Source organism: Terrapene carolina, unplaced genomic scaffold (genome assembly GCF_002925995.2).
Source record: "Terrapene carolina triunguis isolate 2854851 unplaced genomic scaffold, T_m_triunguis-2.0 Scaffold838, whole genome shotgun sequence".
Classification (NCBI taxonomy): domain Eukaryota; kingdom Metazoa; phylum Chordata; order Testudines; family Emydidae; genus Terrapene; species Terrapene triunguis.
Window position 1 is genome coordinate 7,271,088 of NW_020665189.1, and position 19,312 is coordinate 7,290,399.

The window sequence follows — 19,312 nt, forward strand, 5'->3', positions numbered from 1 at the left end:
TGGCTCAATAAGCCCTCTTCCAATTGGTTGGGTTCTGCACAGCCTCCCCAAGGCTGTTTTAACCCTTTTTCTGCCTGTGTGGGGCAGCCGCCCCACCACACATTCTTAACTTTAAGCACATGAATATTCCCATTGACTTGAATATCTGTTGCTTATTATGGGCCTGTACACTGTAACAATAACACAGAGCAGAATGTGGCTCCTAATATTCTCCATTTGGGCTCTTGAATCCTAGATATAGCTTGACTCCGTGTTATGTTTGATCAGCCAGTGCCTTTTCTATTGGACCTCATTTCTGTGTGTAGGAAAGCGACTGGGGTATAGCTGACTCCAAAGGATGCTCTTCCAGACCCTTTCGTAGTAGGACATATCAGCAATGCATGTACAAAATACACCTAGAAGCCGGAGAGCAGCAGCTGCCTTAGAGTCACTGCAGACAGGAACTAATTACTGTGGAGAAGCTAACGCACAGCTCCCTGCAGAACTTGTCACATTCGTCTACGGATTTAAGTTGCCTTGGCAATGACAGATGTTTTATAACATACTCATTTCACTGAAGATTGCATGTAACCTTTTTGCACGCTGCCAGTTACGGAGGAATCTGCTTAAGACAACTGCAGGTTGAACTAACAAGACGTTTCCCCAAACAAATTGAAACTGACTTAAACCGTATCAAAAATCAGTTAGGACCCAATGCTGTCCCCACTGAAGTCAATGAAAGTTTTGCTATTAACTTCAATGGGAGCAGGACACAACCCTATGGCAGGATATTTTTGTGTTGTCTCTCCCTTATCTTTGCACTAGCTGACTAGATCATTTCAAGGCTAGAACGCTGAGTGGCTCTGGAATAATTTGGTCCTGAAATGTTGCGAAGTGTCTTCACTAACCATACCAACTAGCATAAAACTGGTTAATTGTATCTGCACACACGACTCCCTCTTACCATTTCAATGGCACTGCATTGTGGGTACCCATCCCACAGGTCCCCGCATAGCTCCTTAAAGAGGGGTTTGTGAGAAAACCTAATGTGGGTCCAGAAAGGTATTCTGGGAGACTGAGTCAATGTCGCAGAATCCTCAGGGAGTCACACCATTGTATATGACGATGAAACACACCCTACCAGCCCTCTTCTCTTCCTCATGGTCCCTTCTCACACCAGCGCCCTTCCCTAGAAAGGCTCAGATCCAGAAACTGCAAATATAGGGTCCAATCCTGCAAGGCACTGAGCATCCTCCATACCCTGAGAACTCAATGGGAGTTGAGAGCACTGGGCATCTTTCAAGAGTTGCTCAGCATCTTGCAGGATGGGTTCAGAGTGACTGAGTGGTGAAGGGAATGTCACATTGTCTGTCAGGAAGTGTCTGTTTCGTTTATTTTGCTACCTTGTGGGGAGGACAAAAGTTAATAGGCATCACAGCACAAAACTATTTTAAGGAGGTATTTGGAGGAGGAGAGATGGATAGGATCCATGGCAGACAAGGTCAGGGAGGGAATCGCATAGACAAAGATTCGGCAGGAGAATGGACCAGGTCTGAGTAGGAACTGCATGGAAGAAGGGTTGGAGATGAGAACAGGGCAAGGAAAGAAAAGAGTCAGTTAGAATAGCATCAGTGGTGCAAAAGGGAGTGGAAAGAGGCAGGGGAAAAGAGAATCCAGTAAGTTAATTCAGGGCATATTGAATTAACACAAAAGATCTTGCACTTAGTGTGGTGAAAGATGGATGTGTGACATTTCAGCAATAAGCAACAGAGGGTCCTGTGGCACCTTTAAGACTAACAGCAATGGTTCTTTAGATCATCCACTGGGCCTTGAGTCCAGCTGCATCCCAGGCCCGCGCAAGGCCACATCTGGAAATTGTAAATGGGGGCACTGACTTTTCAGGAGTATGCTCCCTGGCTAAAATCAACTAGATTCTGAAATATTAAACCACCAACATTCCAAGGGCACTGTACCCAGAGCTGCTGCAGGAAACTTCAGCCTCTTACCCCTGCAGTGACATGGAGGAAATGTTTAGGCGCTGAGTTCAGCTACTCAAGAGAGCTGCTTTCTTCATTTGTTCTTACAACATCCTTGTGGAGTCCTGAATTGAATTGGCCGCTGCTTTGTTGATAGCGGCCTGTACAGTTAGTGCAACTGAGCCAAGAATTAGAGGCTCATTTTCGGCAGGATTGGATAGACGTTCTTTCTATCATTGACTCTGTAAATGAAAAGAAAACAGGGGGGATTGTTGCAGACAATACTTCAGGACAGCTCCCTCTGAGAGCACTTTTGCTTTAATTGCAGCCTTGCCAATACTTGCAAGTTATTTGTCAGTAATTTGAATTAAGTTGTCTTTCTCATACTGCTCATAATTCACAAGAACAGTCTGAAAGAGATGCAACTTTAGCATGGCATTCTGCTGCCCCCGTCTGGTAATGTGACAGAGCAGCACCCACAGACATGCTTACATGGGTATATTGTTTGTACTACCAACTCATTTATCTATTTATCTGAACACAGCCCCCTCTCCCTCCAATAGATTCAGATCCTACAGAATGCAGGGTTTCAATAGCTGAAAATTGTTCCCTGCCTTTCTGGCTGTGACGATCAGCTTCCAAACGTGACCTAAGGTAGTGTTTGTTGTCTTACAGAGACTGAAACAAAAGCTTTTAGAGTAGTGTGAACTGCACTTGTTCATATCTACTATGTACTAATGGGAAAACCTGTGCACAGATATGTGGAAATTGGGGGTAACAAAATGCACAAGTGGCAGAGTTGGGAAATAAATGGTTAAGAGCAGGACTGGGAGTTGGAACCTCTGGGTCCCATGCTGGGTTCCAACGCTGACTAACTACTTGACCCAGGGCAATCACATGGGCCAAAATTTTGAAAAGTAGCCGGAGATTTTGTGTGCCTCACTTTTGGGTGCCCAGCCTGAGACATCTTGGGCCCAATTTTCAGAATACCGAGCAACTAGAATCTCCATTGACTGCATCTTGGCTCAGCAACTCAGAAAAGCAGGCCCCAAGTGGCTGAGGTTGGGCAGGGGTCACTTTTGAAAATGCTGATGTGAAACACAGAGCATGCTGCACCCATGTGTGGCGGCATGGCAGGGCAGGTTAACAGGATCAGCATGCCTGCTGCAGCACACAGAGAGACCTGTCTTCAGGGCAGTGTGGCCCACGCACCCAGGGAGCAGCCTCCTAGCTTTAGGGGCTCCATAGCCAGCGCTGCCCATGGGTGTGCCACGCTGGGCCAGGCACCCATAAGGCCAATGTCCTGCATGGAGCAAACAGGACAAGGGGGGCAGGGCAGGAGGGACCCGCCCTGCTGTGCGCAGGCGTGACCGTGTGTCACAGCCCTGTACTGCCAGCAGCGAGTGGGTAGCCGAGCCGCCTATTCCTGCGCGGGGAGGCTGTGCCTGCGGAGCTACAGCCCCCGGCTTTTCCCCCAAGGCCCCGGCCGCCGCCGGGGCTGGTTTCCCACACCCCGAGCGGCTCAGTAGCACAAATCTGCCAGCCGCCGCTGGGAGCAGAGCACACGTGGTCCCTCGGCAGCCTTCCGACTGCGCATGATCAGAAAGGCGTCGGAAACAGCCACCTCCCTTCGGCTCATCTGCGCATGAGCCATGCAGATTTCCCTAAGCAGACAACGCATGCGCTCTTGCCTCTAACCGGCGCAAGCGTAGTGTGCAGTCGCCCTGACGTAAGGCCGCTGCAATTTCCCAGTGCTTCATCCCGTCCGACCTTGAGTACGCAGTGCCCGTCAGGACCCCAGCTGCCCTTCACAGTGCCTGTGTGGAACTCCCCCGGGGTGCCAGCGCTTCACAGGAGGCTTGTCGGCCGCAGCGCGGGATCGGGTAGCGCGCGCGAGGAGGTGCCGCGCGGAGCCGCCGCATAGTCTCCGCTGCGGCGCGGGGCGCTGAGGCGTTGGTGCGGGGTCAGGCTTTTGCAGCAGCCAGCCCCGTCGGGGTGCGCTGACCCGGCCCACGTGGGTGGAGGTTTCCAGAAGAGCTGCTGCGCAGTCCGCATTCTCCTCTCCGCGTGAGAGTCTCCAGCCCGCCACACCCGGACCATGCTGAGCGCCAGCCGCACCGCCGCCCGCCTCCACCTGCTGCCCCGCCGGGGCACTGCTCCCAGCCCCGGCCTCGCTCAGGTGCGGAGCCGGGCCCGTGGGGGGCTGGTGCGGCGGGCCCCGCGCGTTACTTGGGGGAGGTGGGAAGCGATGGGGCAGGCGTGGGGGGGGGGCACCCTCGTGGTGCGGGGTGCTGGGAGGCCGAGGGTGGGGGAGGGGTGCAGGAGCCGGCCTGCCCTGGTGCTGGCGGGGGGCACCCGTATAAGGCGCCCCCGGGGGTCACGGCCGGGCCTTGCCGGCGAGTTGCGCGGTGGGGCCCCGGGACGGAGGGAGGGGGTTCCTAGGCCGGGGGCCGATGGCTGGCGGAGGCCCTGGTGCTGGCAGCCCTGTGCTGAGCTCCGGGGCGAGTCCAGGGCCAGCCTCGTGCGGGGTTGTGAAACTCTCCAGCTTGGATCGGTGGCTGCCCCGAGGCCACTTGGCGCAAGTCTTGTAACCTCGGTCTCGTTCCCCGTCCATCCCGGCGGGCTTGTACTGCTGGCGGATGAGTTCAGGGGTCCCTTAGGTGCTGAGATGTTAATGATGAGGGAACACCAGAGAACTGGGGCAGCTGGAAATGGGGAGGGCGCTTTTGGAATCTGGGCGTTTAAAATGGATTTAACTGTAAGAGCCGGAGAGTTCTGATTTTAACACCCAGACTGGTGAATGGGAATATCTAATAAAGGTGGCTCAACACAGAGTCATTGGTACTTAGGGGCGGGGGCTCTTCCTTTGACCTTCATTGTCGGCATGTGTTGACAGTGTTTAGTGCCAGAGTTCAGCTATACTACTGTGTGGCTTTCAGCTAATCTAACTAAGTACATGTTCTAGGAACTATTTTTAAAAGTAAACAGCTTTGTATCTTCTTTGTTTGCTCCCTCAAAACTGCAAAAATTAGTAGAGAATCTTTAGTTAAGGAGCATTTGTTAGTTGGTATTGCTGACCGACAAGAAAGAGATTTTAAAGGTAACTTGGGGGATTTGAAACGGAAAGACTCCCCTTGGTTTTAATGGGAGTTGTATCTGGCCCTGTAATGAGAATCTTAAATTGGCTAAGCATTTCTACTTCCCTGTGGTAAATAAATATTATGCCTATTTTACAGATGAGGCAACTGAAGTGCAAATGGTTAAGTAGTTCAAGGATAATGGGGATCGTATTGCAAGACCTTTTCAATGCTGAACAGTAACCTAGTTTCTGAACTCCCTGGGCTGTGTACAGAGAGATACTCTGTCATGATCTCAGGATGCTTTACAGTGGCATAGCTATGGTGCTGCAGCACCATAGTGTAGATGCTTCCCTCACTGACAGAAAAACCACTTTCATCAATGTAGTTAATCCCCCTCTCCAAGAGGTGATCACTAGGTCAACAGAAAAATCCTTCCATTGACCTAGCCATGTCTACATGGGGCATTAGGTCACCCTAACTGCAGTGCGCAGGGTGTGACATTAGTTACATAATGTAGCTAGGTTGATCTAATTTTTAAGTGTAGACCAGGCTTCAGCCATTACTCTCTCCTTTCTGTCTCCTGCCTCTCCTCTTCTCACTCATCCCCAGGTCAAAGTGTATGCTAAGCAGGCGGGGTTGTAGTCTCTGATGTATTAACAAATCAGTATTTTCTTCTCATGGTGGGATTTTATTTGTACTAAGATGTTATATGAGGTTACAAACTCAAAAACACTGATATGTTTCATCCAGCATATCTTAAACCTAGTTGAAAGAATGAAACTCTGAAGCACTGTCATCTAGTCTACCCCTTGAGGAAATTTCAAGAAACTTGTTTAATGTTTATCTGCTGCTGCCTGTGTCATGCTAAAGGTTCAGCTTTACGCGTTGCAGCTTTTGCAACAACTTTAACTTGTGCATGTTCATAGCAAGAATCTTCTATACTAGCAACTTGCTCAGCTCGGATAATATGGGTCTTGAAATGTTCACATTTCATATAAACAACAAATAATAAAACTTAAGGTAAACGTTCTGTGGCTGTATAATATATTGAAATATTTTCTTGAGTCCTTGGTTAGTCTTCAGTTAAGTAAAAGGAATTTTGAAGATTAAACACAAAGCTAATGTGGTAGTGGAGGTGTATCACTTTTTATTATTTTAAGGTAGCATAGCTACAGATCCTTTTAAAATACTGGATGTGAGGTAATCTTACCCGAAATAAGATGCAAGAAACCTCTCATTGCTGTAATATCCTGATTTTTATTTTATAGGCAGTCTGGAATACTCTCAGTCAAGATGTTATCAGAACAGTATCCAGTAGGAAGTATGCGTAAGTATCTCTCTCTTCTCTCCCTCCCGCGCCCCCCCCCCCCCTTTTTTTTTTTGAGGAAAAGATTGAACTGCAAGAAAAACAAAAAACTGTAATAGTCTTGATACCTAAATTGACTCCAACTTCATAATTTGAAATCCTTGGTCAGATGTGTGTATGGTTAATTAAAGAGAAACAAAACGGCCTCTTACTGGCACAGCATTTCATAAATAATCAGATACTAAGTATGCAAAAAATTTCCTGCTATACGTAAAGTTCTTAGACCTAATAAAATTCCAAACAAACCTATTTATTTCAACACAAAGAAGAAACTTAATAAAACCTTTTTAATTTCATTTAATCCATCAGTTTGTTCCATAAACGCCAATGAAACTTCTTTTGAAGCAAAAACATTTTTGTGAGCATAATCAATATACCAATCTTCTGCTGTCCAATATAAAGTAATGGAGGAAAATTGTGTGTATTAGAATTTGCAAAACTTGGCGATTTCTCAAGACTGACTGTCTCCTAATTTGTTTCCCTCACTTTTTCAGGAAACACTTAAAACTCTGTATCCCTGAAAAAGGTTATTCTGTTTAGGAATCCCCCTTTCTTATGAAATCAGAACATTAAATGGGTGTGATAAATTACTATCTACTAATCCTGAGGCATCATCAACATTATCTTCTGTTATTGTGTTGGAGAAGGTTCCACAGCTCTGCAGATCAGTTTACATTCATTTTTTTTCTTTGAAGTGGTTTGTGCTCCCTCACGATATATTCTGCAGTTTTTCTTAATTTGTTAATCCAAGGTAAAAATAAACCTCAGGGATTCTGGTCTGTTGTATAACTTGATGAAAACAATATAATTGATGTAAGTCCTTCAGCACTGGAGACAAATAAACTAAGTCATGGAAGTAAGATAGCTCAGGGAGAGGGGTGGGAGGGTTGGGTGGTGGGGAGAATGGGGTGAGACCTTGGAGGAAAAGCTCATACCTGGGGCTACCTCCCTATCTCTGCTCACTGCATGTCTAATAAATTGGTATAATTGCCACTGAAGGCAAGACTTCTCAAGTAAACTAAGGAAAGAGGATACTCAACCTCCCTCAAAAGCAGCGCCTCCCTCTAAATCATTTCATTTAGAAATACCACCCATCATGTTACCCCCACAGTCAAGGCTTAAAAATGTCAGCATGTCTTATTTCAAAAAGAAAGCTAGCTGTAGCTCTAAATACCCCAGGCTCAGCGGACCTCAACAGGGCCTTAGTTCATCCCTTTTATCTATAGATGTGCACTTTTTCCATACTGAGAATTGCCTAATAAACTGATCTGTGCACTTTTCATAGTCTCTTTCCTCCAGGCAGCTGCTTTCAAGCAGGTGTGACTACTAACATCTGAATTATTAGATACAAATGAGGGGCTCTGACTACAAAAAACCTGTATTTCTGTATTAACTCTTCATAAATGTACTACAATTTTTATGCTTGCTATATGAATGAATAAATCTGTTACGGATTTTCCAGGTTAGATTGCAGGAAATAGCCTTTTACGTGGGAATTTGTAATCAAAACTATGTATAGGGGGAATTATTGTAAAGGTGAAATAAAAAGCTACAGCTAGTAATTCTGATCAGTTTAATAATTTTTAGGGCTGTTGATTAATCACAGTTAACTCACTCGATTAACTTTTTGAGTTAATCGCAATTTTAAAAAATGAATCGCAATTGCCATTTTAATTGCACTGTTAAATAATAGAATACCAATTGAAATTTATTAAACATTTTGGATGTTTTTCTACATTTTCATATATAGTATTCTGTTATAATTGAAATCAAAGTGTATATTATTTTTGCTTACAAATATTTGCACTGTAAAAATGATAAAAAATAGTATTTTTCAATTCACCTCATACCAGTACTTTAGTGCAATCTTTGTCCTGAAAGTGCAACTTACAAATGTAGATTTCTTTTTTTGTTAGGTGACTGCACTCCTCCTCCCCGCCCCCCAAAAAAAGTAAAACTTCAGCACCTACAAGTCCACTCAGTTCTACTTCTTGTTCAGCCAATCGCTAAGACAAACCAGTATGTTTACATTTGCAGGAGATAATGCTGCCCTCTTCTTATTTACAATGTCACCTGAAAGTGAGAACAGGAATTTGCATGGCACTTTTGTAGCCAGTATTGCAAGGTATTTACGTGCCAGATATGCTAAACATTTGTATGCCCCTTCATGCTTCGGCCCCCATTCCAGAGGACATGCTTCCATGCTGATGACGCTCGTTAAAAAAATAAGTGTTAATTAAATTTCTGACTGAACTCCTTGGGGCAGAATTGTTTGTCCCCTGCTCTGTTTTACCCGCATTCTGCCATATATTTCCTGTTATAGCAGTCTCGGATGATGACCCAACACGTTCATTTTATGAACACTTTCACTCAGATTTGGCAAAACGCAAAGAAGGCACCAATGTGAGATTTCTAAAGATAGCTACAACACTCGACTCAAGAGCCACTTCTACACTACCCGCTGGATCAGCGGGTAGTAATTGATCTATCGGGGATCGATTTATCACGTCTCGTCTAGATGCAATAAATCGATCCCCGAATCGATGCCCATACTCCGCCTCAGCAGGAGGAGTAAGCGGAGTCGACGGGAGAGCCGCGGCGGTTGACTTGCCGCCGTGAGGACGGCCAGGTAAGTCGAACTAAGTTGCGTATCTTAGATCGATCCCTCTCTTCCCCCCCCCCCCCCCCCCCCGCCGCCTCCCCCCCCCCCCAGTGTAGACCAGCCCAAGGTTTAAGAATCTGAAGTGCCTTCCAAAATCTGAGAGGGATGAGGTGTGGAGCTAGCTTTCAGAAGTCTTAAAAGATCAATGCTCCGATGCGGAAACCAGAGAACCTGAACCACCAAAAAAGAAAATCAACCTTCTGCTGGTGGCACCTGACTCAGATAATGAAAATGAACTTGCGTCGGTCTGCACTGCTTTGAATTGTTATTAAGCAGAACGGCCATCAGCATGGACGCATGTCTTCTGGAATGGTGGTTGAAGCATGAAGGGATGACATAAGAATCTTTAGCGCAGCTGGCACGTAAATATCTTGGGACACCGGCTACAGCAGTGCCATGAGAACTCCTGTTCTCGCTTTCAGATGACATTGTAAACAAGTGGTCAGCATTATCTCCTACAAATGTAAACATACTTGTTCGTCTGAGCAATTGGCTGAACAAGAAGTAGCACTGAATGGTCTTGCAGGCTCTAAAATTTTACATTGTTTTATTTTTGAATGCAGGTTTTTTTGTATGTTCTACATTTGTAAATTCAAATTTCATGATAGCGATTGCATTACAGTACTTGTATTAGGTGAATTGAAAAAATACTATTTCTTTTGTTTACATGCAAATACTTGTAATAAAAAATATAAAGTGAGCACTGTACAATCAATATATTTGAAAATGTAAAAAAATCCAAAAACATTTATTTAAATGGTATTCTATTATTGTTTAACAGTGCGATTAATTGCGATTAATTTTTTAATCGCTTGACAGCCCTACTTATTTTAGCTTAATTCTACTTGAGAGGGAATAAGGTCTTTCATATGAAAGACTTGATGTTTAGGGATGTTAGAACTGACTTGACATCAGTCTTTGAAGGACCACATTCACAAATAGCATACAGACTCTTAAGTATTTAAAGTGTGATGCTAGCCAATAAAAAGTCCAGGGGATTTCACAGTGGAACATAGAAAACAAGTAAGAATTTAGACACAACAAATGCTGGAATGACCAAATCTAATACAGAACCACAATTTGATAATACCAAGTTGATTTCCAACATAAGCTGGGTTGTTCTCCAATTTCCTCTTACTCTAGAGTGGAAAATGGATTTGCTTCCCCAGCTGCAGGTAGAATCTGGTTGAAAGGTAATTCCTGGCAAGATGATGCGGGGAGGGGAGGAGAGAGAGCTTTCTAGTTGTTTCACCGGTTGCAGTAACCCTAACATTCGTTTTAAATATATTTTGCAGCTCAGAAGCAGTCAAAGGTGCTGTTATTGGTATTGATTTGGGCACAACTAACTCCTGTGTGGCAGTTATGGAAGGAAAACAAGCAAAGGTGAGTAACTGATAACTACTAGTGTATAACAATCTGTATCTAAGGGAGGGAATCAGTGCTGCCACTTTCGCAGGTAGTTTTCCTGGGTTATAGCCTCTTAACATTTTTATGTAGGTGCTGGAAAACGCCGAAGGTGCCAGAACTACCCCATCTGTTGTAGCATTTACAGCTGATGGTGAACGATTGGTTGGGATGCCAGCTAAACGACAGGCTGTAACTAACCCACAGAATACATTCTATGCTACCAAACGTCTCATTGGACGGCGCTATGATGATTCTGAAGTACAGAAAGATATGTAAGTAGAACTAATTAGTTATTCTCCTGTTCTGGAAAGAGAATTTGCAGAGTGCAGTGCGCCCATGCATGGCCTAAAACAAAGTGCTGTTTGCACATGGTGAGACGTGGTACTCAGTGCGTAGTGTCCCACATGTTGATTGCTCATATTCCTCAAAAGTTTAGCCTGTGTTTCACTGCATTTGTTAATGATGCTTTTTAAGCTTTCAGGGGCGGACTCATAAGTGTAATTGGTTCTTGACAATGCAATATAGCTGGTGCGGTCTGCATTGGCAAGAGGAATGGATCAAATGACAAAGTGCCTACTGTACTTTGTACTGTTCAGAACCCTGAGCGCCCCTGCCCTGAGGGTTTCCTGCATCTCACTTCTGATTGAGTCCTCGTGCTATAGAACACTGCACACATAATGTTCACTGAATTACAAGGAAGGTTATACTTTCTACATAATGTTTATCATATAAAAGTTGTGAGCAGATGCCTTGTAATTGGGATACTGAATAGCCATTATTTTTCATGGGAGGGAGAGGAACAGTAATTTAATGGCCACTTCTCCTTGGGATTGCAATTCAGTTCTAGTGGCTTGTCCTACTCCAAAGCTATTTTCCTCACTTTAGGAAACTCTCATAATACAAAAACATTTAATGAAAAGGAAAGCAGCATGCTTACAATTTACTAGTGCATAAAGTATCCTGTGGAATTTGTCACAGGATATCAGAGGCCAGGAGTTTAGGGATCCAAAATATGGTTAGATATTTAAGTGGATGAGAAATATAAGCCAACCACTAGCTGACAGGGGGCTTAGGAAAATCTTTTCCATATGTGACTTAATTGTCCACAACTGGGTTTCTTGCATCTACCTCTGAATCAGCTGGTACTGGCCACTGTCAGAGGATGGCTTCTGGACTAGGTGGACCACTGGTTTGATCTTGTTTAACATGAATTAAAGTTTGCATAAAAGCAGTTATGGCACAGTTTACACTGGGATTCTTAAATAAAACTGTTCGGTTTAAGTGCGCACTGGTTTTATTGTGTGCCCAGAAATTCTTGTGTATTTACAACTTAATGTATATCCTTAATTCCAGCACTTTCTGCAAAATATTGCAGAAAGTTGTGTGTACCTGAGTCTAGAAAACTGAATCTTATGCAGGTATTTTATGCAAAATTACTCTGTCCAACACAGATTAGTGTGAAAGGTTTTAAACATTCTTCTGGCTTTTTAATGGTATAGGCCTTACGTTATTTTGGACTTAAGCAAGCAAGAGGCTCTGATGGTTATTTTACAGCACTCAGAAAACACTGTATTTACCCCCAGAGAGCTTACAAGTCTACTGTAAATAAAGAGCTGACATAAATGGATATAAGAGAAAAAAAAAAAGGAGCTGGGGGATGTGAAAGGACACGTTACAATAAGATTGTTGCTGGATTAGAGTAATGTGCGCACACATTGGGTTCTAATTGTGACTTCTGTCGCAACAGCACATTTTAGCTCTTGTGTACATGATTAAAAACTGGGTGTTCTGGTAGGTCCTCATTGGAGAGGAGAGTAATGAGGGAAGGGTGGCTGTAAAGGAAAAGTGGGGAGGACAGCAGCAAGGAACTTAATGGGCAGTCAGATTGGGCTGGGTAGCTGAACGGTTGCAATGGTAGATGGGTGGAGTGAAAGGGGAGCAACCACCAACTGCAATGCAGCAAATGGCTCCAGAGTCCATATTTCAGAGTTGACTGAAGAGTGGTGTCAGGAGTCTGACCGCCTGTATAGGTCCCTTTGGGAGGGAGCAGACTGGACAACACTGAGCTTACTCAGGGTCCTTGGCTGTAACTGATGGCCAGGATACATCAAAGCTCAATCAAACTGATTGGTATTGACCTTTTCCAAGAAATGCAGTGGTTTCCATCTGGGATCTTTGCAAATGGTATTTTCAGGTGCCTCCCTTACATCTGAGGCTGTTTAGGGGAAGGTTTACTATAGGATCTTTCCCTTTAAAACCAAGGTATCACTAAGTTTTGCCAATTTCAGGTTAACCAGCAATACTAGCTATGTATTCACAGTAGGGTTTAGACTCAGACTAAAAGGCCAGAAGGGACCATCATGATCATCTAGTCAGACCTCCTGCACGTTGTAGGCTACAGAACCTCAGCCACCCACTCCTGTAATAGACCCCATAACCTCTGGCTGAATTACTGAAGTCCTCAAATCATGATTTAAAGTCTTGTGTGATGCATTCAGTGTTCTCTAGACAAACTTTACTCAATGTGAAATTCTTGTGTTTCAGTAAAAATGTTCCTTTTAAAATTGTCCGTGCTTCTAACGGTGATGCCTGGGTAGAGGCGCATGGGAAGCTGTATTCTCCAAGCCAAATTGGTGCCTTTGTATTAATGAAGATGAAGGAGACTGCAGGTTGGTACAGCAAGGTGTTTACCTTGTTTGACTTGTTTGAGCACAAGTTTAACCTTGGTATTGGTACTAGGTGTCTGATAAATATATTGGGCGTACTACAGCCATAATAAAAACTTCCTTCTTCTAGAACCTTTCTAAACCATGGCCTGAATTACATCAGATTGTGTAGGGATAAGGTAGTAAGCTATCTTTTACCCTCCGGGAGAGTGAAGGACCCTTAATTTTGTACTGACCAATTTAGGGTATTTGACAGAGTTAGAGCTTCAGGCAAAGCATTATCCTGGTTGCTCTTATTCGAAGTCTCAATTTGCAGAGTCTTGAAATACATGAGTGTTTAAAACAAAATGTCAGTCCTGTCTGCTGGCTGTGAAGGAGTGAACACTTGTCTTCATCTCTTCCAGATAACCATGCATATTGTGAAACTTGCCATTTACAGACTCCTAATACTTACCTCCTTTGGCGTAGTGATTGCTGCCACAAATACCTGCTAGCCTTTGGTTTATACAGCAGCTATTTGACTTCCTGTTCAGACAGGGTTAGGTCCTCTCCCTAGCTAGCTGTAACATGTCAGCTTCTTAAATCTGCTGCTTTTCTACATGTGGAGTTAAGCTCTGCCCAGTTGCATTATGTGGTAAGCAGATTGATGGGAGTGGGTTGGTTCTTACATGGCTAGTTGATATCCATCAGCGAGAGAAGAAATGTTAAAGGGACCTCATGTTGTGAAGTACTTCTCCCTAGCTAGTGGTGGCTGTGGAGCTCTGCCAGGGTGATGGCCCACAGAGCTGACGAGTCTTTCCCCTTCCATCCCTACTGTGATCTCAAGGAAATCCCCCAACTACAGTGGGGTGGGGTAGTTTGACATTTAGTTTTGGAACCCTCACTACTCCTCACCTGCTGTCTGGGTTGGAGAGCACTTGTGCACCCCAATATCAAGTGATCAACAAGTAAGACTGCAAGTGGGTGTTGACTATACATGGCTAGCAGGGATGGAAGAAGAGGCCTAGATGACTGAATTGCAGTGTGCGGGAGGTTAGAGATTGCCTCCAGATTTTGGAAATGGCGGTCTTTAGTGTTGTGCAGCAGGCCAACCCATAGCCCAGATAACCCAGTCACCACAAAGACTGTAAATTAGATTGGATAAAATACTGTAAGGATATTAAAGCAAACAAAATAAAGCACTGTGAAGTCTCTGGGATGGGTAGCATGCATCCAAATACTTGCACAAGTTTGTTTGCATTTAATGATGACTTTCTACTTTCAATATTGATTGAAAGAGAACAGCAAGTTATGATACTGAATAGGGATGTGCCAGAAAACTAGGAGCTTTTCTGATTAACCATACATTACATTTTTATTTGTCCCCATTAATCTGCGGTGTATCAACCTGCTGTGGAAAATATTTATACTGGACAAATAAATCATACAAATGATAGTAAACGGGTGGACAGTCTGTTGACCAAATATAAGACATTCCAAAGTAAAGACATAGCCTCAGGATTGTTTTCTACCGCCTATAAAAGCACAGAATTCTGCAAATGTTATAGGTGAATTCACACTAACCAGTTTTGTCTGATCACTAGTGGAAAGCATAGAAATGTCTTGAGGTGACTGCGATTCTAAAGGGTCACAAGCTCTTCCATACTGTGGCCCCCATGTTAAAAATGAAAAAAGCTTTGGGACCCTCTCCCATCTCTCCATAAAGGGAGGGAAATCACAAAGCCCAGATTGAGGACCCCTATTCTGTTTATAGCTGAGGGAGTAGAAACAAAGTACCAACATTTTAGAGTGGGTCTGAAGTTTTTATTAACTACAATAACTTGCTGGTTTTTCTTTTCCAGAAAACTACCTGGGACACTCAGCAAAGAATGCTGTCATCACTGTCCCTGCTTACTTCAATGATTCTCAGAGGCAGGTAGGGTCACAAGCTCCTGGATTTCCTGTGTCTGTAAGCAGAGATTTTAACTTCTCTCACTGGTCAACTTTCTTCTCTTTTTCAGGCTACTAAAGATGCTGGGCAGATTTCTGGACTCAATGTTCTGAGGGTGATTAATGAACCAACTGCTGCTGCCCTGGCTTATGGTCTAGACAAGTCTGAAGACAAAGTGTAAATATCTGCTAGTAATCCCCATCCCTCTTAGCCAGAGCACTTTAGGGTTCTGTTTTGTAAATAATTGAAGACTTTGTGCTGTTTAAGATACTAGTTCATACCCTGTTGCTAAACTAACTCCACAGTAATCTATTCTATGCAGTTGCTCTCAGAGCTTTATTCCATTCTTACCAGTTTTAAAAAAACAAAACCCTGAATCTTAGATGTTCATTCCAAAACTGCATCTTAAATTAGTTAGCAGTAGCTCCACAGCAGCACAACTGCACACCACTAATTTAAGAACACTCAACTGTGGTTAGTAATAACTTCTTAGCGTGGTTCTTCAAGATGATTGAGTTGACAGGTTCCTTATATTTAAGATTAAATTGGCGTAAAAATCTCTATCCAGGTTCTGGCTTACTGGAAAGCATTTGTTTCCCAATGTACCTGTTAAGACATTTATTTTTATTATCCTCTGCATGTCCGTATTACCATAACAGTTTTGCTGTGATAGATCTTACAAACTGTAAATTCATGTTATTGAAGAGAATTGTTCATAGTTTACAGTGCTGTGTAAGCGCTCTCTGCTTCCCCTGGCCTTTCCCAAAAGCGCTCTCATAACTGTGAAATGCCTGGGCTTTAGCTCCATACCTTAATTTGCCTTATGACTTTATGGGGGGCAAACCACGAATGCACTCTCCTTTTAATAAAAATGTTAAGGCTGGTTTAACTGCAATATCCAGTTCCAATCTTTCTACTTTGGTCAGTGGTTGGCACAGAGCATTGGTGAGTATGATGTTCTCCTGGAGAAGCCTTCCCTAGTAAGGCAGGTAATAGCAATGACCAAAGTTACATAATGACACAATAGTGCAGTCCATATGCACCCAGAACTTTCATTTGAAGTCAGGAATTCCAGATGTGCATGGAATGGGCCTATTATGTCAGCTTGGTAACTCTCTCTTTTTAGAGAAGGCTTCTTCAGGGGAAAACTTAGTATTCAGCAGTTCTCCAGGAGATGAAAGAATTGAATAGTGCAGTAAACCAGGTGCTGAAATTACGTAATGGGCGTGATCCTGCATTCCTTGTGCACCACAAACTCTCACTTTAAATAGGAGTCAGATGTCTTCAAATGGGGACTTTTGGTGTGTAAGGAATGCAGGATCAGGCCCACTATCAGCCTTCACCTTTGTAGACAATAGTCTATGCATGCAATGTAAAGGTTCACATGACTATCTGCACCCTGTCTCATGAGTTTGAAAGTGTTCAAGCCAAAAAACTTTGTCTTTAAAGGGTGTATTCTCTCTGTTTTCTGTCTTAGTATTGCAGTCTATGACTTGGGTGGTGGCACTTTTGATATTTCTATTTTGGAAATTCAGAAGGGAGTCTTTGAGGTGAAATCTACCAATGGTGACACTTTCTTGGGTGGTGAAGATTTTGACCAGGCCTTGCTGCAGCATATTGTCAAGGAATTCAAGAGAGAGGTAAATGAGATCTGTTTGCACAGTTAACATGCCATGTGTAATTTTGATAGTGTTACTAAGAATGCTTTGAAAACCAGTTCTCGAAGCTAGGGAATCTCAAATTACCTTAGAAGGATGAGGATCCTCTTCTGTATTGATATGTTTTGAGTTTTAGTTGACCATTAACCTAAATGCTAAAAGTGTAGGGTATTAAAATGACTTGAGCTGCTCTTTAGTAATCTGCCTCATATTTAGCTAAAAACAAATACAAATTAAAGAGCGGACATCTCACAGGAGTCTAGGTCAAACAGAATAGCAAGACTTCTGCTCTTCTGTTCCTTTGACACTGTCTCTATGGGACAAAAATAACAGGAGTACTTGTGGCACCTTAGAGACTAGTCTCTAAGGTGCCACAAGTACTCCTGTTATTTTTGCGGATACAGACTAACACGGCTGCTACTCTGAAACCTGTCTCTATGGGGTTATCCTACAGATAATTCACCCCCTTTCATATTACAAGGGAATTGGCCACATAAATCCACTAGTGCTGCATGATGCTACTGCCTAGTAGATGGCGCACCAGGGTGGCAGCTGGGAAATTGTGCAATCTAATCATAACTCAGTCATTTGATCCAGTGTTACCTTCAGCAAGGCACAGCGTCTGCCCCAATTCTTCTAATGTTAATGGATATATCACTACAAAACTACTTCACGTGGTGGTTAGGGCTAATGTATGTAAAATACGAAATACTTGTATTTATTGTTATGGTTACAAGTGTGGGGGATAAGCAGACAAAGCACTAGGACTCAAATTCTAATTTTTGAGGTGGCTTTGGGGGACGGGGGTGACCTACAGCAAATGACAGCTGCAGGCTAATGGGTTTTTGGAGATTGGCAGGTTTTTTGTTAACACACATTTCTTATTGGTTAGACGGGCATTGACCTGACTAAAGACAACATGGCTCTTCAGAGAGTGAGAGAAGCATCGGAAAAAGCCAAGTGTGAGCTCTCTTCATCTGTTCAGGTGAGATGACTGGATAATAAAGTGCATTAGTAGGCCACTTTGATATGTCACTTTGCACATTTTACTTTGCACACAGCCAAATGTGAAGACAGTGATTTTGGTTGATAAAACAAACTTGAGTATGTGCAAAGGACATCATTCTGTGGGGAAATGCTTTGACAAGCTAGTATTGGTATTAACATCTGTTAAAATTGAAAATTGAACATCTGTTAGATGATGCAAGGTAATTGCTTGAGGCTTAGAACAACAGTGGCGGTTTCTACCTCCTGGATAGGAATATTAATCCTGTTAGCTTTGACCCCAAAAGATGTCCTCTCTATCCTGTAGGAATATCTGACCTTGTTCTTAAGTCTGCGTGCTACTTATTCCAGAACTGTAGAGGGCATCAAGGAATTGAATTGCTGATAATCCTGCTTCTGGTACATTGTGACTTTACTTCTAGCAATTCAAAATCTTATCGTTTTAAATGTAACCACTGACTGAACTACTTATTTGCATAATGACAAGAAAATCATCTGTTTAAAAAAAAAAACTACTCTTTTAAAAGCTGCACACAAGGGGGTTAGTCACTAGACACTGAGAGCAGATTCCAAGGATCACATCTCCCACCCTCTGCTTCACATATTGGATGCTTCCAGACCCCCCTTCCTTATCCGCTGCTAACGATGAACCATTTTTCATTGAAGGGAGTAGTCTCACTTAGATGTTGTTGAAGTCAACTAGACAGTGTCTGAGTTTGTCTTTGTTCTGTTTCCAATTTCCAGGATTTAAATAGTGTTAAGAACTGTTATTTCTGGGTGGGAGTTTTCTTTGGCAAAGTGGGGAGATCACAGGAAGCGTGGTGTTTAGGCCAGTAACAATGGATAAGTAGTTCTGACAAGGGCATAACAGATTCTGGTTTGCTAGCTCACCGGAGAGAGAACATACGCTGTTAGAAAATACACTCCATTCTGCCAGAAAATTCTTCTGTACTGCACCAGTAAGAGTTAAATAAGCAAGAGCCTTCAGGAAAGTCTTCGATATGACTTTAGTGACTTTTCTATTTAAGAGGAGAGAGCTTGGCTTTAGTCTATAACAGGGGTCGGCAACCTTTCAGAAGTGGTGTGCCGAGTCTTCATTTAATCACCCTAATTTAAGGTTTCACGTGCCAGTTATACATTTTAATGTTTTTAGAAGGTCTCTTTCTATAAGTCTATAATATATAACTAAACTATTGTTGTATGTAAAATAAATAAGGTTTTTAAAATGTTTAAGAAGCTTCATTTAAATTAAATTAAAATGCAGAGCCCCTTGGACCAGTGGCCAGGACCCCGGGCAGTGTGAGTGCCATTGAAAATCAGCTTGGTGCCGCAGCCCTGGTCTATAACAAGGGACCTGTTCTGATTTTGCAAACTTGCTCCATTTTGTGTGTGTGTGTGTGGGGGGGGGGGGGGGGGGCATTAATTTTTTGCAGTGATTTGTGGTGTCATTATGACTCAGCACTTTTGCCATTATTTTGCTGTGCCTTCAAATTAGTGCAGTGGACTTATAAGCAGGGACACTGGATTTTAAACCTCTTGCATAAATAGTTGGAGAAAATGAGCATTCTAAATTGTAATGCCTG

General features: G+C 43.3%; 1 protein-coding gene across 1 annotated transcript in view; it reads left to right on the forward strand.

The window, feature by feature from the left end:
• Nucleotides 1-3,947: 3,947 nt before the first annotated feature.
• HSPA9 (heat shock protein family A (Hsp70) member 9) overlaps nucleotides 3,948-19,312 on the forward strand; it is a 32,938-nt gene continuing 17,573 nt past the window's right edge. The window contains exons 1-9 of the mRNA XM_026660831.1: nucleotides 3,948-4,134; nucleotides 6,304-6,362; nucleotides 10,359-10,446; nucleotides 10,561-10,742; nucleotides 13,015-13,139; nucleotides 14,978-15,051; nucleotides 15,137-15,243; nucleotides 16,544-16,706; nucleotides 17,617-17,709. Of these exons, the coding sequence (XP_026516616.1) occupies nucleotides 4,054-4,134; nucleotides 6,304-6,362; nucleotides 10,359-10,446; nucleotides 10,561-10,742; nucleotides 13,015-13,139; nucleotides 14,978-15,051; nucleotides 15,137-15,243; nucleotides 16,544-16,706; nucleotides 17,617-17,709 (972 nt within the window). The 5' untranslated portion in view covers nucleotides 3,948-4,053. The remainder of the gene's footprint in view (nucleotides 4,135-6,303; nucleotides 6,363-10,358; nucleotides 10,447-10,560; nucleotides 10,743-13,014; nucleotides 13,140-14,977; nucleotides 15,052-15,136; nucleotides 15,244-16,543; nucleotides 16,707-17,616; nucleotides 17,710-19,312) is intronic.